The sequence below is a fragment of the Alosa pseudoharengus genome, unplaced genomic scaffold (genome assembly GCF_046254945.1).
Source record: "Alosa pseudoharengus isolate Yale_2024_CS ecotype anadromous, Long Island Sound unplaced genomic scaffold, YU_APseudo_1.1 YU_APseudo_1.1_scf_13, whole genome shotgun sequence".
In the NCBI taxonomy this organism is placed as follows: domain Eukaryota; kingdom Metazoa; phylum Chordata; class Actinopteri; order Clupeiformes; family Clupeidae; genus Alosa; species Alosa pseudoharengus.
In genome coordinates this window covers 22,714,111-22,735,312 of record NW_027468598.1, presented here as the reverse complement: position 1 = coordinate 22,735,312, position 21,202 = coordinate 22,714,111, and the positions used below count along the sequence as shown (strand labels likewise).

Below are 21,202 nucleotides of genomic sequence, written 5' to 3'. Positions count from 1 at the left end.
TCCTTTATAAACCAGCATTGTTAAATATATTTTCCTGTCTGGCATACTGTTGTCGAGGTAAGCACCTACACATAAACTCAGAGCCAGGACCCGATAGATGAGGCTGATATTAGATAGATAGATACTTTATTGATCCCCAGGGGAAATTCAAAATTGTTATTTTATTATATACAATATACAATATTGATGAGGAGTTGTGTGTTTGATTGCATGTGAGTGTGTGCAGCTTGGATGTGGTTACTCTAAGGCTATTTGCCCACATTGTTGAATCAAAGAGTTGCTTTCTTTTCACTCTTATTTTGGTGGTGGTGGGGGCGGGACTTTCAGGTGTAAAGGTCACAGCTCCCCAAGGTGAATATGAATCTGATCCAACTGAAGTGAAGATAATCTAATTATGTGTTATAGCGGTGGACTTGCTGACTACACTGACCAGCATGTAGCAGAGTGGACCTCATAGATAGATAGATAGATAGATAGATTCACTGGAAATTCTTCTTTGGCACTCTGGTGACATAAAACACAAAAACACAGCAAACAGACAATATAAGTTAAGTTGTATAGTTACATAAAGTATAAATTAAGTGTCTTTAAGAATTAAGAAAAGCATGAATGAATAAATACTAGTGCAATTCTCAGTACTGATCGTTCTCGTCATTACCCTAGTTGGGTGGTACATGAGTAAGTTGGGAGGGGGGTTATTTTAGTTTGCCTTGGTTCAGGATGGACACAGCAGAGGGAACAAATGACTTCTTGTACCTAGCCATTGGGACCATCAATCTTCTGCCAGATGGCAATAGCTGAAAATATGGATGGAGGGGGTGGGTGGAGTACAGCTGTTACAAGAGGGTCTGGTGTCCCTTTGTTATGATGCACTTCCTGCGACGGTCACTCGTCTCTAAATGACTTAACTCCCTCTCCCACGTTGGTACACTCCTGGCTCTGTGATTGGTTAGTGAACTTAGATTCCCGATTGGCTAGCCAAACCTGAGCATTGCCATTGGCTATTCAACAGGAAGTGCCAGAATCGTCTCAAAAGTACTCGTATACTTGCAGAGAATACTTGTGCGAGCGGCAGAGATTCGTAATGACAGAATAGCTTCGTAATTGAAAGACAGCAACTGTGGAAGGTTTAGTACCTGTGGAATATATTTGTAAGTGAAGGACATATGAATAATACTTAAAATCGTTCGTGTTATGTTTTTGTTAATCATTTTTACAATTACAAATACATACTAATACACACACTGATACACACACACACAATACATATGACACGCTTCTCATCCCTAAGGTGGTGCAAAAGTCTGTGCACTTGCAGAAAAGATTTGTAACTGTAGGACAACTTTTTGTGCGTAGAATATTGATTTGTAATTGTAGAATATTTTTGTAATGGTAAAATATTTTTAACTGTAGGGTGATTTGTAGCTGTAAAACCGATCCGTACCAGTAGAATAGATTTGTACTGTAAGTGTAGGGCATATCTGTAATTCTACTTGTACGGATCATTTTTACAGTTACAAATAATTTCTACAGTTTCAAAATGTGATACACACGTACAAAAAAATTTGAGTCTAATATTCTTCCATATACAATATTATTATTAATACATGATCATTGCACTGAACTGCCTTGCACTATATTTATTTTTAATCTGAAACCTCAGTCTATACTGATATTGCACTATCCCCACCCTTTCAACTGTATATTGCATCTTGCTTGTGTCTGTTGAGGGGTCCACGACCATGGCACCCTTGACGGGGACAACAAGGAAGCGATCATCCTCAGCTGCACACTGAGGGCTACAGGCAGGCTCAGTCCCTGCCCTGTCATGCTTGATCATCCACACTATGTTGATATTTGATTTAGTTTATATAGTATATTTAGTATTTAGTATTTTTGTCAGGATCCTGCCGGTATGGAGTGACTTTGTGCCACTCTGGTGGCCATTCTGCGTAGTGTCCTGTTTGTGCTGTGTTTGCCTAGTTCCCCATGTGCTTTGTGTTTACCTGCCTGTCCCCTGTCTTTGTCTCCGCCTCATCTCCTTATTTGGTCTGTGCTTCCTGTCTTGTTAGTTTTCCCTCCAGTTCACCATTATTGTCTCGTTGATCTATCTATCTATCTATCTATAATGTATCATAAATAAATGTCCTTAAAATGCAGGGGCTAAGTATATATACCTATGTTAAATTCCCATAGAGGCAGGCAGATTTGTATTTTTAAAGGCCAACTGTGGCAAGGAAAAACTCCCATATTCCAGGAAGAAACCTTGAGCAGAACCTGACTTAATAGGGGGAGCCCATCTGCTTCTGGCTGGCTGCGCCCTCCAATAGCAGCAGATGTAGAATAATCTGAAAAAGTAGTCTACAGGATAAGATGAGTTAACTAAAAGCTTTCCTGTACAGGTATGTTTTCAGATCTTTTTTAAAAATATTTACTGAACTCGCCTGCTTGATGTACAGAGGCAGGGTGTTCCATAGTTTGGGGGCATAATGGATAAAAGCAGCTTCTCTTTAGCTCATTTGCAAAAATTCATTCATTGCCAGTCACCATGGTTTTATTTGAGGAGGACATTCCAGTCATTTGTTTCATATTGTCCCAGATTCTTTTGGGGTTACTTTCTTTGAATGTCTCCCCCAGCTGATTTCTATGTACCTGTTTGGCTTCCCTTAGTTTGTTTTTTAAATCCCTCTCCAATTGTTTGCATTTGATGGCATCTTGATGAATCGGACTTTGGCATAATGTTCTACAAAAAGTCTTTATGTACTTTATTTACTTTTGTGTAAAACTCTTTTATTTTTTTGTCCTCAAGTTACCATAGCTCAATGTTGTCTTCTGTGTTTCCGGAAATGTCTTTAGGAGTGCAGATCCTGAAGATCTTTAGGAACGCAAAGAATATCATGCAAAATATAATAATGTTCATATGCGACAAAAAATATTATAATGGTATTTTATAACTATCAAAGTTGTAAACGTCTGGCTGCAGTAAGTAAATGTCCTGCCACATATTTGTTCCAACTATTCACTATTCACTCATTTGTTCCAACTATTCACAACTATTCATCAGCTGTATCTACAACTCCTCAGCCAGGTAGATGAGATAATTAGTGAAATCGCATGTGTTAAATTACACAGGTATGGTGGGGCTATTACTTTCTGAAGCCGGACTTTTACACATCTGACAACTATAGCCTAGCCTACTCATAATGATGTAGCCTATATTTGTACGTTTTATTTATTTATTCATTTTTTGCTTTTATGTTTCCTTCTAACTTGCTGTGGCCCCCTTGACGTTTCCTCAAGGCCCCCACTTTGAAAACCACTGGACTAGGCCTATATTGTTTTCCGGCAAGAGTGGCTTTGTCTTGATTTTCTTTCTAATGGACCTAAGCAGGCCTAGAACATGTCCAACTCATTTGATTTGTTTTTATATATAAAATATTCTACACTAGGCCTACTCCTAGGTCTAGGGTATTTTTGTAAATTAGAAGATCATCTAAACATTGTTTTCTTTGCTACACATTAGGAAGTCACACGAACCCCAGACTTCTCATGTGACGCTGCTACTGCGCATGTTTTACTTCCTTGTTTTGACCGGCGATGCGTCTCTGTGTGTGTGACTGATCTAGGCTAGGCGGCTAGGCACCGCTACTGTATGCAGCAAATATCTATCTAGAAATTCTTTGGCTATTACGTTTCAGCAAATGAGAGCTGAACTGAGCTCAACTGAGCCGACGATGCGGACATTGTGGACTGGATGTGTGTGTTTCATCAGCCTTTTAACAGCTGTATCTGGTGAGTAGGCTACTTGAAGGTGAACGTTAGATAGATCGCATTGTATTTTTAGCAGCAAAACCCAACAGGTCTATGGTGAGTGAGTGCATGAAGTTGAAGGATAGATTGGAGCATAGCAAAGTCTGATTACTCCACAAAACTAACCCAAAATAAAAGACATACATTTGCTCAGAGGCCTAGTAGTCCAGGCAAAGTAGCGTTTTAAGACAGGCCTAATTGTAAAATATTTTTTTTCAGCATAGATCATTTCTATGAGGTGTCCAGAACAACATACTCCTAAGAAATCTTAGTTGAGGAAATATGTTAAATTCTCACCAATCCGAGATGTGTGCCAATAGGCCAGGCAACAATGCACCCTAATGGGGCTATTTTTTTCCTTTACTCCTATCAAAATGAAAATGCAGACATCCCGGGAAAATAAGTCTCCCGGGAGTCTCCCACATATTGATAGCGCTCCTAATGCCCGCAAATTAGATAAAATCTCCGGAATCTAGAGTGAGCAAGCAAAAGCGCGCACGCAAGACCGAGACTTCAAATAAAGTATGCATCTGAGTTTAGCGCGCACACTACGGAGAGAGAGAGAGAGAGGGAGGGGTGGTGCATGTGCCTGAAGCAAGACACATCCTGATTGGCATGTTTTGCTAAATCAACCAATCAGTTTTCAATGTAGTCGGGCTTTTATGTCTTGTATCCCTGAATTAATCAGTTCAGTTTATCTAGGAACAGGAGTCAGAGTGCCCCAAAAAATGAACATTTAAAGGAACCTTATGTAAGATTGTGGCCAAAACTGATACTGCAATCACTTTCAAATTACTGTAGAGCGCTGTATCCCCCCTTCCCCCCTGACTGGCAGAGCTGGCAACCTGGATGCCGAAACACTACTGACTTTAGCATACATAGATTAGTAGATAGGTGGAGGGTGGCGGATCAGACCAAAACACAACATGACAACATCAACATCAGTTGAGGGCTGCAACTTAACTTTTTAAATGACAATATCCTGGCCGGACTACTGTTGTTAGTGATATAAGTATTTGAAATGAACATGATTTCTTAATGTCTAGTGAGGGCCATTTTATGATTAATTGAAATACATTTCTTACATACGGTTCCTTTAAGACCCATTTCACATCAAACTACACGCACGTGTAGGCCTTGTCTCATAAGAGTAAAAAACAATGATAGGCCTACTGTAGTTGCATGCTGCACTGTTTGTAACAGTGACTTATTGCCCATGGCAGGTTAAATGATTGCAAAAGACATGTTGAGGTGAGTTGAACAAGTGTAATTTCATATGCATATTATTCAGGCCTATAGGCTAGTTGCCAAGGCTACATGAAAAGACCAAACTACCAAAATCTACATACAATTTCAATCTATAGGCCTTCCTTATTTGGTGTACTGACTAGACATTTTTTTTTGGGGGGGGGGGGGTGACTTGACTTGACTTTTTGCAGGTTGGGATGTCTGAAAATGAAACATTTACTCAACTAGGATTTCTTGAGTATGTTGTTTTGGACACCTCATAGAAATGATCTATGCTGACATCATCTCATCACCAACGCGATCTGTTTTTTCCTCCAGGAGAACTTCGTTTTGCATCGTATTATGGTGACCACATGGTTCTACAGAAGGCTCCAGAGAGAGCCGTGATATGGGGCTATGGGACAAACAACACGACTGTTGTAGTCAACTTGACAGGGCTGTCCAACAGAAAGACATTCAGGAGTGCCGTGAGAGACCGTGAGTAACCTTCTCGCTCTGCCCCCCCCATCCACCAAGTGCAGGGCCAGCAAATTGAAGAGTTGAGATTAAACAGTAGGTTAAACCAGACTTTCTAATGAGGAGACGCAGCACTCAAAAAATCCTCCATATAAATGCATGGGGTTAGTTTGTAACGCCAATATGGCAGTTGTCTACACATATCACACCCCTTCCGCGGCAAAATGTCGACATGTGAATACATTGAGCCAATAATGTGGTGTGTTGTGAAGACATCGTGCCAATCCTGTGTTGTGATCTCTCCGCTGGAGCAAGATTGGTGTCGTGAAGCCTTACGCTAGCGCATTTCTGCCGTAATAGATGCCCGATAAGTTGCTGCTAGTTAATTTTGGACAATAAATGACCGAACGCCCGAACGCCCCCCTCTCCGCTAAGAAACCTTAGTATAGTTAGTATGTACCCAAGATGAAGTAACACACAGAATATAGTCTCAATCAACTTTCCCACTTTCTTCCTCTGATCACCCTTATAGGTATTTGGCGGGTGACCCTTGATCCTGTGAAGCCGGGAGGTCCTTACAACCTGAGCGCTGTGGAGAGGGGTGGGAGTGATGGCGAGGTCATGCTCACAGACGTGATGTTTGGGGATGTGTGGCTTTGTGGAGGACAGAGCAACATGGCCTTCACCGTCTATCAGGTCAGGACCCTTTCGTCTCGTGTGTGTGTGTGTGTGTGTGTGTGTGTGTGTGTGTGTGTGTGTGTGTGTGTGTGTGTGTGTGTGTGTGTGTGTGTGTGTGTGTGTGTGTGTGTGTGTGTGTGTGTGTGTGTGTGTGTGTGTGTGTGTGTGTGTGTGTGTGTGTGTGTGTGTATCTATCTATGTGTATGAGAAGTTTGGGGAGTGGGTGGTGCATTGTACAAAATGGAAGGCTTAGGTGAAATAAATTTGCAGAAATCTGTCAGTTGAATGTTACTAACAATCTGTCAACATGTGTCTTGGTTGTTAAATTAGGTATATAACAGCTCAGCAGAGCTGGCCATGGCCTCGAAGTTCCCAGATGTGCGCATCTTCCAGGCTGCCCTGGAGACGAGTTCGGTTGAACTTACAGATCTCTCTGGAGTCTCTGTGCCTTGGTCTGTGCCCACGGCATGTAAGTGACACACACAGGATACTGGGGGCTCTCCAGTCTCCAGTGTTTGTGGGATGTTGTGCCTCTCAGGAGAGATAATTTCCTATCTTCCCCACATCAAGAGATCAGTTTAAGGCTCATTTAAGAATTGAATGCATGATATGGTACCAATAGTCTGTTGCTATGTTGAGGTTTAGCTGTAGATGGGCTAGTTTTTGGTCTGGTCTACTGGCTGATCTCTTTGTGTATCTTATGACAACACATTGTTGACAGTAACCACATCCCCATAGATGACCCCAAAAAGGATGTTCATTCAGCTGTTTTATTTTGTAGAAAAATAAATCACAGATGCTCCTCACAAAATACACAAAATAGTTACATAATTAGTACTTCAGTACTTCCCGCTTGAATTCTCTGAGGCATAGACTTCACTAATCTAGAACAGTATTCTTCATCAATCATGTTTCAACTTTGTCAAACAGCAGAGGACAGATCAGCTTTACAGGATGGTGCCGTTTCTTCAGTTTGCACCATACATTTTAAATGGGATCCAGACTGTTTGCTGGCCATGTCATCGTCTTGATATGTCTTTCCTGAAGAAAAGTTTGCTTAATGGCAAGATCATCCTGTAAAATGACTTTATCACCAAAATAGATTTTCGACTTTCGACTGACTGCTCCCACACACAGTTGCGTGCGGTGCAGTGCTGGAGACGCATCCCGTCCACTTTACACGGGCTTACGTCATCCGTTGCCGAACTGAATTGTGGGTCTGTTGCGTCGCGTCGATTCCGTCGCTTGTTCAACTTTTGCTGCACCGACGAACAACAACAGATGGTACCAGCCAATCAAATTTCGGTTATACTTCAAGTCATTTGCATAGCTACCGTCGAGAACACCCACTGGCATGCGTTGACGGAACGCAACTGTGTGTGGGAGCCGTGATGGAATGACAAAAGAGTCTCAACATTTTAAATTACACTTGTGCATTTACTGTAGAGGTATGACTGCCATCTTCCCTGGTCTTTTTGCTGACATGCAACCCCATATCATCAGTGACTGGAAACTGCAAATCTGCATAGGGCAAGGAGATGATGCTGGAACTTTTGTTTGGTGCCATTCCAATGAAAAATACACATAACTGCCTGAAGAAAACAAGAAGGTTTCCACAGTCACTGATGATATGGGGTTGCATACATGGGTGTCGGAGGCTTTTTTGGACAAACGCCTCCTGACTACATTATGATTGCCCCCCCCCCCCCCCTCAAAAAAAGCCAATTGAAACCAATTGACCATCCTAGAAATACTGCAATGCAGACCACTGCACATCTGTTTTACTGGAAGGGCAAGGGGAGAGCAGGTCAGGTGGTAGGGAATTCAGAATATATTAGATTATTAAGATACGGGATATTTTATGGGAAAATATCAATACGGGAAGATGCCAGGAAAGAAAGTTAAAATATGTGAGAAACCCAGAAAAAATGGGAGGGTTGACAGACATAGTTTTTGCATTCTTTTAGATGGGCTTTCTGCTCTGCTCATGACTGTAGGCTGCAATGATTACAGTATCCCAATTAAAGATACAAGTCTCAGCGATAGGTGCGCAATCAGTCTGGAAGTGAAAGCTTAGTAAGCTATTTAGTCAAGCTTGTTTGCGTGTTAATAATCAAGAAGAACAAATGCCTGATATACTTCAAAGAAAAAAAACAAATTAAACGCCTATGACTAAGCAGCTCAAAATGTTTAGCTTATCCACTTTCAGATTAGTTGCAAATGGCAACATCCACACCAAACTCCACACCAAACTCTGTCGTACTTGTCTGACTGCATTGTGCCAAGTGTAAAATTTGGTGGAGGGGGATTATGGTGTGGGGTTGTTTTTCAGGAGCTGGGCTTGGCCCCTTAGTTCCAGTAAAAAGAACTCTGAATGCTTCAGCATACCAAGAGATTTTGGACAGTTCCAAGCTTCCAACTTTGTGGGAACAGTTTGGGGATGGCCCCTTCCTGTTCCAATATGAATGTCATAATATGAAGCAGGGTATATCATGGATGGCAGAGTTTAGTGTGGATGAACTTGACTGGCCTGCTCAGATTCCTGACCTCAACCCAATAGAACACCTTTTGGATGAATTAGAGCGGAGACTGAGAGCCAGGCCTTCTGGTCCAACATCAGTGTGCGACCTCACAAATGCGCTTATTGAAGAATGGTCAAAAATTCCCATAAACACACTCCTAAACCTTGTGGAAAGCATCCGGGAAAGTAGCCGGGATATGTCACTTCTGTGGATGTTCAAACACTACTCCCTCCCCCTCCCTTCCGTGCAATTAAAACTCTCCTAAAAGCGCATCTCGTCGGTTATTTGTTGAAACACTTTATTTTGCCTTTGAGGGGTTGCCAACCCTTGTCGGTAGCAATTGTTTTGTGTACAGATCTCGGAGCCTAGGCTGCCTACAGAGAGGCAGGCTTATGGGGCAGGCAGCTAGCGGATCGTTAGGAAAGATTAGATGAATGTGATCATTTATGTTTGGGCCTTTTTTGGGCCTAAAATCGCTGACACAACCTTTAAGAATTCAGTTCTTATGCGAGTCAAGGCAGGTGACCCAATACTTTTGGCAATATAGTATATATGCTAGACAGACTATGACAACTAGTAATGACCACTAGTTCAACACATTTGCATGTAGTGACATAAGCAATGAAATAAGGCCAATTTGTTTTATGGGGTAGGACTATTCAGCAGGGAACCAGTGTAGTACATTTTGACCAACATGACATCAGCCATTGAAATAAAATAATAAATAGCAGACATTTGTACAACCCCAAAACAGCAAAAAAAAGTTGCTGTCATTTTCCAGGGAAGAGATTGAATATTTCAGAAAAACAATGGCAAAATAAATTCTGCACATATTTAAATAGTATTTCTCCATAGAGGAAGAGTCCAGGTGCAAAGATGGCCTGTCTGCAGTCCAGATTTGTCAAATTAGGTGCATAATGGAATGAAAAACATGACTAAGAATACCCCATACTGTTGAGCAACTGAAATCCTATATCGGGGACTAATGGGACAGCATTTCATTCTCAAAACTCTAGCAAATGGTCTCTTCAGTTCCTAAACATTTACAGAATGTTGTTAAATGAAGGAGCTCAGTGGTAAACAAGCTCCCATCCCAACTTTTTTTGAAACATGTTGCTGGCGTCAAATTCAAAATTAACATATATTTTCCATGAAATAGTCCAAATTTTCATTTTGTTGAGAAACTACTTCAAATGATGTGCACAAGATGATATGGAGTTTGAATAAACAGTTTTAAGAATTACCATTCTGATCTGAGAAATTTGCCAAACAACTGAGGAAAACTAATCCATGGGTGTGGTTAATATACCGAGGCTGTCAATACACTGTTTTTTTTACTTATTTTTTTTACATAAAACACTGTCCTGCGGTTTATACACAATGCGGCAATACTCGAGAAATGGCTGTAGTAACTTTTCTCCAGAAATTGAGGTGTGTGTGTGTATGTGTGTGTGTGACCCTTAGCTTTACTGGGTGGTGGAGATTTCACTCAATACTCTGCGGTCTGCTGGCTGTTTGGATGCTACCTGTATCAGACCTTGCAGTACCCTATCGGCCTGGTGGAGTCGTGCTGGGGAGGGACACCCGTGGAGGCGTGGTCCTCTACCAGATCCCTCCAGAAGTGTGGAATTCCCCAGGCAACAGAGAGGTAACAATCCCTGAATGATGCAAAAGCTCAGCATCAGTGTCATTGACTGCGTTTACATGGACTTAGGCATCCCGGTTATGAGGCTTATCCTGATTTTGATCATATCCAGGATATGGTGTTCACATTAACATAGAGAAACCTGGTTATAATATCCCTGTATACATGATAAATACGGGTAGTAATAAAAGTATTAGATATCACTAGGCTAATCTGCAAACATTGTAACACTACAATCGTATCATATAGTATTCTCATTATAATCTAGTCAAAATTAAGCAATCCACATCCCAATCACACAGGCCATTAAGTCTAGAGCCAGCCCAAGCCCTGAGCGGAACCTAAACGGAATTTAATTTGGGTGCCCCCTTACCACCTTATCCACCAGTAATATTAAATATTGTCCATGCTTAATCATTCACATCACTGGTGGTGAGATACAGCTCTGGAGAAAATGAAGAGACCACTGTACATTTTTCTGATGTCATTCTACAGTTGCTGAGTGACCGTCAACTCATTCCAATATTATAATATTGTATTCATATTCATTGGAGCTCATAATGAATATGAATACAATATGAATGAATATGAATACAATAAGTAGCCTAAAATATTTTTCATTTAAATGATACATATTCTTAAACTTTTTTAATACCATTTTTCATGTCATGATTGCATAGTGGTGTGTAGACATTAGAATGTCTAATAAGGGGAGAACCGCCACTCTCGGGAAACTTCTGGTTTCTGAACTGGTTGCAGTTCCTTTTCTGGTTCCACGTGAGGGCACTCACTAATAAGTGCAGAATGAATGGAGGTCTATGGCAGTGGTTCTTAAACTTTTTGTTTGGCGATCCCCCCAAAAACATGGGCTTTTTCTCTTTTTGTCTCGCGACCCCCCTTCTCTCTAACCGGCGGAATTTGGTTTTGAAATGTTGCAGATGGAAGCAGAGGCAGAAAATGTCTTCTCTCATAGGTAGGCTATGTCAAGTCAAGTCAGTTTTATTTGTATAGCGCATTTAACATGTCAACACCAAAGGCATTATGTCAATGGCAGCCTTTAACTAAAAACCTTTAGGAAAATGTCTTTAATTCAGACTGCAAATAATTTCACGACTCCTCTAATATTGTTGGCAACCCCCCTGGGGGTCCTAACCCCCAGTTTAAGAACCACTGGTCTATGAAGCTGTACCCTTCAAAATCCTCTTTTCTCGGGATATAATTTTTTGCCCAGAAATTTGAATGTTGCATTCGAAAGAGGGGGCAGAGAAAATACACACTGCTGAGTATTATATTTTTGAGTCACTTATTTGTTCTAAAAAGCCTTTCAAATGTGTCAATGATGTCATTTATTAGCAGAAAGCCATGTGTGTTGTGGGCAACAACGACCCAACCTGTAAGAAATCGAAAGGACGTAAGTACCCGTTCATTCAACTTTTGACCTATAATCCATATTGAGCTTGCAGAAACCACAATCAAATCTTCGATTTTTCAAGGACAACCAGGTGAAAGAGACAAATTTAGCCGTCTAGCTCCATAGACCCCCATTGTTTTTGCACTTATTCGTGATCGCCCCTAGCGGAACTGCAACAGATTGCAGTTGCAATGGAGTTAATAGGGAGTGACCCGGCTCTCCGTAAATGGGCTCTGGTAACACGTTGAAGTCTAATTAGGTACCTTTCACTTTAACAAGGAGAGTAACTTATATCTGTGTATGTAGACTATTATTTGTAAATTAGATGTGCATATGAGAATGTAAGTCAGGATGTTTGCTCTTTGATTAGTTACAATAAATATTGAAAAACCAAACAACATGAAGAGAACCTGTCTTGGATCGCAGAGGAGTGTCATGCAATGTTCATTTCTGGTGAGCACTTGACAAGCAAACATGACTTGAGCTACAGTAACTGATGGCTAGAAGTAATAAGTCGCATCACTCAAAAAATGCGTCATGAAGAGGAAAAAAACATAAGTCGCATTCATTATTTAGAAATTTATTTCACAAAATCCAAGACCAAGAACAGACAGTCTATGTAACTGGACACATAGAGGACAAAAAGATTGAGAATTCTACCGGGAAGGTTAATGAAGATGAAAGAGGGAATGGCGGCGAGCTGGGCGAGGCAGCCAACGAGGGCCCGACATTTAAAGCAATTTACAAAAGATTCACTGAATAAAAATGCTGATGTGGTACATGAAAATTTAGCTAGAAATGTGGAGAATGCAATCAAGCGTTTTTGGCGATGTGGAGGCACAAGCCAGCAGCAGAGAGCAGGAGAGAGAAAAAAGATGCACATTTAAGCAAACTTTCAACGACGCTATACTAAGGAAACTACCCTTATTTTAGAGACTGTTCACATGGCTTTCTTAACCAGTATGGAGTGGACATTTAATCTGGAAAGGCACGTTATTCAACTACCACACAGAATAGGGTGACCAGACCCGGTCCCCGAGTCCCGACAAAAGCCTGTCGGAACGCTAAAATGTCCCGGTTTACACTATTAAAGTGTGGTCTTATTATAGCCCGATCATTAACTAAACCCATGTAGAAAGACTATATCCTAAAGCGTCCGGCGTATGATTTCGATAATGTGTGTGTGTACACGCGTGTGTCAGTCAATTGTAACAGTCTGCATAATCTTTGCAGCCCACATTACAGTGTGGCCTATCTCTGTAAACATTGTTGCAATGCCTCATTATATCTGCCTCGTTTTAACGGTTAGGACGATGCTGAAGAGAAAGTCATCATTCTCAAAATAACCTATGGCTGGTAAAGGCTGGTAAAGCCAAATATCCTTTAGAGTGCCTCAGACTCACTACTAAATTTGTAACCTATGGCTGAGTTTTGTTTTCAAATATTTTCATGCATGTCTGGAAAATGGGTGAGGAATGTTTAGGAGACAGACTATCGTAGGCCTAAATCCTCAAATTATGGCCAGGGTTTTTATTTACTTAAGCTGAGCAAAACAGAGGCCTTTATTTGGGGCAGGCTTGTATTTGAGGCACGCCTTTATTTCTTACGTGCGTTTTATTGCCTTGTGTCTTATTGTTCGTTTGGAGTGTCATACCGGTAGGCTATCAAAAGCAGAAGATGTTCGGTTTGGTTTGGGATTTAATTTACGTTTGGACTGTTTGATTATATTGCTAAATGTTGGGACTGATGGGCACTGAAATCTGAGTGGCTATTTGATGGTTCACTGTTAAGTTTCATGTAGTTGAAAGAGTGTCGGGATTTCCACTCACTGTTTATTGCGAGACAAGGCATCCGCTTTCATTCATTCACTGAACGTGTGCTGTGCTGTAATGGAAACCTTATTGCTTAGGCCTACGGTAGCCTAAATTGAGTTTTTTTTTTTAAATTATGCATGATTTACTTTTTTATTAAATTCGTAGGCTGGAATGCCTCGCGGCAACAATTCTGTAAATGTAGGCTAGTAGGGGAGACCGGGGACAGTTGCAACAGGGGATGGTTGCAACATGTCAATTTTCTCCAATCAGAAACAAGGTAGAGTGATGACACTCACACTGCATATGCTCAGTTGGATGCCCCCCCTAGCAGAGAAAAAGCAAGGAGATTCCTGAACTGCTCCCGGATTTATAGTAAAAAAGCTGTTTTTTAGGTATTAAAGTATTTATTTTCTTGAGCTTTGTTTCTGTTAAACTGCTGTCACTGTTTTTGTGATTCAGCTCAAACTTATATCATTTAAATGAGTGATATGTTAACTTTAAGCTACTATGGTTAGCATGTGTCAAGGTCCCCTTGTTTAGCTAGCACATGAGGTTTTATCATAGCTGACAGGAAAGGTCCCCGTACAGTCCCGTACAATGCATAAATATGATAATATAAAATATATATTTTTAAAAACATGTTTTACATGAGAATAGTCTAAATAAAAGTGAATTTCCTCCCAAATTGTTCCATTCTTCCTATGTCACTAAAGTCCTACTGTATTTTATATCAATTTCAATATTTGACATCTGCACATAAGGCCTACTCATCTAGACAAATCTATAATTGGCATCTAATCAAAGCTAGTGAATAAATAACACTGTAATATTATTATAACTTACATAACTTGTATTTACATACAAAAATAATAATTTTGCTGCACTGACATATATTGTAATATATTGTATTTTTAACATGTTGCAACCATCCCCAAACAATGTTGCAACTGTCCCCGGGCCCGGGGTCAGTTGCAACATCTGACTCCTTACATTCAAATGCAAATTGTGAAAAATGTAGATTCTGTAATTATCTTTAAATGGTTTAGACTATTAACAGACATATGTAAGTGTATTGTATAAAAAATGGTTTGTCTAATCCAAACCGCCTCTGGGTAACAGAGCCAAATGCAAAAAGTGTTGCAACTGTCCCCGGTCTCCCCTACTGCTTCAGCCTCTGTCAAGCTCAGTAGGGGGCGGCAAGGGACTGGTAGCTTGAGAGCGACATGTTGGAGACCCAGTGTAGGACAATGACTTTTCATTGGCAACAGAAATAAACCAACCAACAATATAAGATGTTAAGAAGAGCTCTTTTGTTTCATTGAGTTAAATTGAAACAATGTAGGAAATTATTACCCCGTGTAACAGAGGTCGTAATTCGTCCGCTGCTCACGGCCCTCGAACCCGCCACTTCAACACACACTGGCATTGGAGTGGAACGCTCTCTAACGCGCTAAAAGCTCAGGCTTCCAACTCCGCGGTTAGAAGCGTTCTTAAGGTTAGGGGTGTGAGGATTTACACGCGCAACTAGCATGCTAGCTCAGTTCGCCTCCGTTACACTCACCTCCCTAAATCCTCACTCCCATGATCCGGGTCACGGCACTACTGTAACAGAGGTCGTAATTTGTCCGCTGCTCACAGCCCTCGAACCCGCCACCTCAACACACACTCGCATTGGAGTGGAACGCTCTCTAACGCGCTAAAAGCTCAGGCTTCCAACTCCGCGGTTAGAAGCGTTCTTAAGGTTAGGGGTGTGAGGATTTACACGCGCAACTAGCATGCTAGCTCAGTTCGCCTCCGTTACACTCACCTCCCTAAATCCTCACTCCCATGATCCGGGTCACGGCACTACTGTAACAGAGGTCGTAATTTGTCCGCTGCTCACAGCCCTCGAACCCGCCACCTCAACACACACCGGCATGGGAGTTGAACGCTCTAACCACTGAGCTAAAAGCCCAGGCTTCCAACTCCGCGGTTAGAAGCGTTCTTAAGGTTAGGGGTGTGAGGATTTAAAACTAGCTACAACTATTCTACAACTAGCATGCTAGCTCAGTTCGCCTCCGTTACACCCGGCTTATTTGGGGGCCGGCCGTTATTTATAAATAGAATCCCGGCGGTATGCACGTGTGTTTTAGGCGTAGTGCAAGCCCTAATCTCTGACTGAAAGTGCGCATTTACATAACAATATTTAATAAATTTTCCCGGTGGTGACACCCCCGAACCCCCTTCTAACTTAAAGGAGAATTCCGGTGTGATATTGACCTAAAGTGTGATGAAACATGATACCAAGTGTGAACGTATGTCTCATCTCGGCTTGTCCCCTGCACTCCGAAATCTGGCGCTAGTTAGCCGATGCTACTAACAGATTTTCAATGGGGGTGCCTCGGGCATCGGCCTAGCCATGCAAATAAATCACTGTTTTACACCATTTACGAGGCTCAAAGTAGCTCCACACTTCATTGGTAGACTTCCGATGGCCCTGACATTTAAAACAAGACATTGAGAAAGCACTGGTAGTTTATTTACAAGACGATTTATACAGACAGTACCTTCAGGAAGTTTACCGTTCGCCGCCATCTTGAATTTAGTCACGATAAGTCGAGCGACGAGTATGAATGAACAGGTATGATAAGGGATCAGATTCCAAAAATAATTTTGTGGAAATGCATGGATTCCAGTTGCTTCCAGTAGCAGCAACTGGAATCAATGATTCATATAGGGTTCATGTCAATTCATACTGACTGACATTTTAAAACATTTAATTCTGACCTCTCATTTTGTTGGTAGTTACAACGACTTCATAGAGGATGAACCATTATTGTTGGCTGGCCCAAAGGAAAACTCTGTGCTGTGGAATGCTATGATCCACCCTCTGCTCAACATGACCATCACAGGTGCCATCTGGTATCAAGGTGAGGGCATCACGGGTCAGCACCTGCATGAGGACAGGAGTCCAGCACGGTCCTATGGGAGGCTTTACCATTGTGCACTGTTATATGTAGATCTGCTCGTATTATAGTCATGCCAGGTGCGATGTGCAGTATGTGATTAGTAAAGAGATCATTTACTTGAAGGAACTCACTCAGAGTGCAGTCAAGGCCTTGATTAATCTCAAAGGGTCCCTTTTACCACACACAGGTTAAGCCTAGTCCTAGACTAAATGAAAACTGCAATGAAAATCTCCACTGATTAAAGCTTTTAGTCTAGAGGACTAGGCTCAGCTCACATATAGGGAAAAATGCCTATCCAGTGGAAACAAAATAATGAAACTCTTTTCCCCCATCCTCCCGCTCTCTGTCCTAGGTGAGAACAACCATAACTACAACCTTGATAAGTACAACTGCACCTTCCCCAGCATGATCGACGACTGGAGGATGGCCTTCAACCAGGGCTCAGGGGGCCAGACTGCCCCAGACTTCCCCTTTGGATTTGTGCAGGTGGGTCTTGGGTATCAGGCTTTTCACTTGTAGACATTTTATAATTCCATGCATGCATTTTACATACGGACATATATCCACACAGTCACTGGCAATATTTATTACATGTCCTTCAGAAAAACTCTTTCTTCCCATAGTATACCATACAGCACCATTTATGTATGCTTGTCAGACCTGGAATTTACAGAAGTTACTAGTTAAATGTCTTAAATATGTTTTATTTATGTAGCGACATCTATCATCACTCAACCCTTGCTGCATTGCAATCATGACAAAATGTAGTACAGGTGTCAACCCATAAATATCAGTATCATGAAACACTGTACTCACATGTCCTTAAAACTCCTGTGACTCTTATTAATATGTTATACCAGTGGTTCTTAACTGGTGGGTCGGGACCCAAAAGTGGGTCGCGGAACCATTCTGGGTGGGTCGCGGAGCTTGTGGTTAAAAAAAGAGAAGAAATCGCCCATTTCAAATAGACTTAAATTGAGACGAAATGGTGCAGAATCCACAGTGTGCGATGTTCACAATTGCTGGAACATGAGTGAAAATGCCTCATAATAAAGTACACCTGTTAAAGACAGACCTGTCAAGTACTTTAAGGTGACATCAGGAGTTGGAGACTTCACAAATCTAATGCCAAACAGCATGTTCCAAACAAATAGGCCTACAGGCACTTCGCCTTTCTTAGCATGTAGCTCACCAAATCTGTTGTCTTGAACGCTATAAAATATATATGGGTCGTGACTTCATGAACATGGGAAATTGTGGGTCCCAAAGCCAGACCAGTTAAGAACCACTGTGTTATACCATACTCAGCAGTTTTGTTACACACTTGAGATTGGCTATGTAACATGAAGTGTAACCCTTCTCCCGGTTCCACACCCAGCTGTGCACCGATAAGCAGGATAATGTGCCGGACGGCTTCCCAGAGGTCCGCTGGCATCAGACAGCCGACTTTGGCTACGTTCCTAATGAGCGCATGAAGCGGACCTTCATGGCCGTGGCCCTTGATTTACCCGACACTGCTTCACCTTGGGGCACGTAAGTATACAGTATGGAGTAGACATCCATCTTGTATAGGACAGCATTACAATAACTTGCACATAGGCATGCCTTCTAGTTGTACCAAGGTTCATAGTGTATTCTGCGATTTTCTTTATTTTTTGTAGAGGTAGATCCCAAATTATCTGTTTACCATGTGACCCACTTTTTAAAAACTAGAAATTCCTCTCTGAGATGTCGAAATAAGAATAGAGCTTGCTAGTATGTTGTAAATACTCAAACACCATGAACTGCTTTACAGATTAAATTTTTTTCTTTTTCTCTGACATGGTTCCCCTGAAGTGTCCACCCACGTTTCAAACAGGATGTGGCCTACAGATTGTCCCTTGGTGCGCGGGCGGTTGCCTATGGCGAAAATGTATCCCACCAGGGTCCCTTCCCAAGTTCTGTTTTTTTGGATGGCACCTATCTAATACTAACTTACAATCAGAACGTTTCTGCCACCCCAGCCAAAGATACATTTGAGGTAAGTCTTTTCCGCTCTTGGAAAATGTCAAATTGGTCCATCTTATGCATATATATAGGGCTGGAACGGTATGGATTTTTTCTTACTGCGGTTGAAAAGCAACAAATTCCCACCGTTTTGCAGTACACTGCTTTAACTGCTTTAATGGTAGTTTACACTAATATTTGTGAATGGAGCATCAAACTGTGTTCATAGACAATGGTTATCAGAAATTTTCCTGAGCGCATACAATGAGGTACTTTCTGAGGTCCAAAAGACCACACCATCCAATATTTTTTCAGCCCTGTCCCTTGTTTTAATGGTTTCTCTTGGTTCTCTGAATATTTTATGATATTATGATATTATGTACAGTAGATGATGACATCCTCAAATCATTTGCAATTGTGGTAAATAAAGACATCATGATGAGAGGAAGAGATTGAAACAGTAAACATAATATACTGTGTGTGTGTGTGTGTGTATGTATTTATATATATATATATATATATATATATATATATATATATATATATATATATATATATATATATACATATAAATACACACACACACAGTATTTTATGTTTACTGTTTCAAATACTGACTTATTCTTAAATAACATTAACAAAGTTTAACTAATAATTATGACCGCCGTGCAAGCGAAGTTTGAACGATTCCTAGGACACTGAAAGACCGGGCTGCACGAAACTTGGTGGGGAAAAGGTGTAGCCCCACAAGGATGGGATCAGAACTAATCATTTTCATTTTGATCTGTCAGCCCCCCCTCTAGGGAGGACCAATTTTTGTTGGTCTCAAAGGGCCATCTCAACCCATTCCATAACTCATGTGCGGTATAGCGCTACCTAGTTAAAAGTGAAAAGGTAAAAATGAGGCGTTGTAATCACAGGTATCTTTGGCTGACGTGTGCAGAACTGCACAAAATTTGACATGTAAGATCACTATGACAGCCTCTGAATGCATGCTGAGTTCCATAGAATTTCGTTCATGGGGGGGGGATACAATAAATTAATTTATGTGTACATTTAGTGACTGTACACCACAACAACATGATTTGTAAATCATAGCATTATATTTTTATTCACATTCTACAAAGCGTCCCAACTTTTTCAGAATTTGGGTGGTATTTCCCCACAATGTTTAGGCCACCACAAATGCATTCTTCTGTCCCAAACCTTCCAGTCGGTTCTTGTAACACTTTTAGGGAATATTGAGGAGGAAAAAAATGGTTTAGATTGTTATTTCAGTTAGCCTATTAGCTGGTTTGATGCTCATTGAGCAAATCATACCAGCTAATAGGCTAACTGAAGTAAAACCATGCCAATCTCTAGGTACTGTATGGTGAAGGGTATGTGATGATGTGGGGCTATTTTAATTCCAAAGGCCAAGGGAACTTTATCAGGATGCATAGTATCCTGGATCCATGAAATAACTGGCCTTTAAGAATACAAATCTGCCTGCCTATATTGGAATTTAACATAGGGGTGCCGATACGTATGACCCCTATATTTTAAGAAAGAACTTTTATTTATTTATGATTATCATTATTCATTCACAAAGAAAATGGGTGTCCTTAAAGGTTGGATATTTCCTCATTTTTTTAACTTAAGGCACTACGATCAATTTCGATTGGCTGTTTCTCGGTCAAGAAGGCACTGACTTCAATGATGACTCCACATTTCTACTTGACTCAATTTAAATACACATTTATCTTCCCAGTGGTGAAATGCTCCGTTAATGACAAACTTTGGTATTATGCATTCTGTGGTTTATGTGGGCCATAGTAATCAAAACAGGCAAAGCCACATGACTCCTCTGGTGTACTTCTAACTGTGTGTCTACAGATGTCACTAAACCACAGACTTAAAGCCTAGTTGATGAAATAAACCACCATACTCGTGTTCGTGTGTCATCAGTGCCCATGTGGAGATGCATAGAGAACACTGAATCAGCACTGAACATGGTACTCTTTTCAAGGAAGCTCACACATGCTTTTCCTCTGTCTGTCTGTCTATCTGGCTTAGGTCTGTTGTTCCATGGAAAAGGTGCAGTGCAGTTCTGGGGATATTTTCTGGATGTCCGCTCCCATGGTGCCAAAGGGCCCTTCCACGGTGGCCTTGAGCCTAGGGGGCTGCCGGGCCGAGCATGTGGCCTCCCTGCGGTACGCCTGGAAGGACTGGCCCTGTGACTTTAAGGCCTGCCCCGTCTACAGCGCTGACAGGATCCTGCCTGCACCACCTTTTGTCCTGCACCAGTGGCCCTAGCAAGACCGAGTCACTGTGCCCTTACTCACAAAGTGGGCAGGAGAGCAGCAGCAGCATTGACGCCTGACAATCAGTCGGCCTGAGTTTGAATCAAATACCTCACACTGTGAATCCATGCCACTTTGGATAAAGGCAGCTGTCACTTTACTTTTACAAATTGTTTGGGGGGGGGGGGGGGGGGGGGGGGGTGCTGTTAGTTGACTGTTCTAAGGTCACATACAGACTGTTAGTGAGCCTTTCCTGAGTTTCCTAAGCCTTTAATCTCTCAGTCTGGGCAGGGCAATGGACATTTCTATGATATCCTAATTTTTTGAGATGCACTTGTATATAGTCTGCAAAAATGGTCAATTATGAAAACAAGGAGCTACATGGGAGTTGTGCTGAGGGTT

The 21,202-nt window shown here is 41.4% G+C and overlaps 1 protein-coding gene across 1 annotated transcript; it reads left to right on the top strand.

Annotated features, from left to right (window-relative positions):
- Nucleotides 1-92: 92 nt before the first annotated feature.
- LOC143121893 (sialate O-acetylesterase-like) lies at nt 93-20,987 on the top strand. Its single transcript, XM_076282556.1, has 10 exons — nt 93-3,792; nt 5,377-5,535; nt 6,047-6,210; nt 6,523-6,661; nt 10,179-10,362; nt 16,369-16,493; nt 16,885-17,018; nt 17,911-18,065; nt 18,369-18,552; nt 20,574-20,987. Exons 1-10 carry the CDS (start codon nt 3,702-3,704, stop codon nt 20,811-20,813), a joined length of 1,575 nt encoding a protein of 524 aa, XP_076138671.1. The 5' UTR covers nt 93-3,701; the 3' UTR covers nt 20,814-20,987.
- Nucleotides 20,988-21,202: the final 215 nt, after the last annotated feature.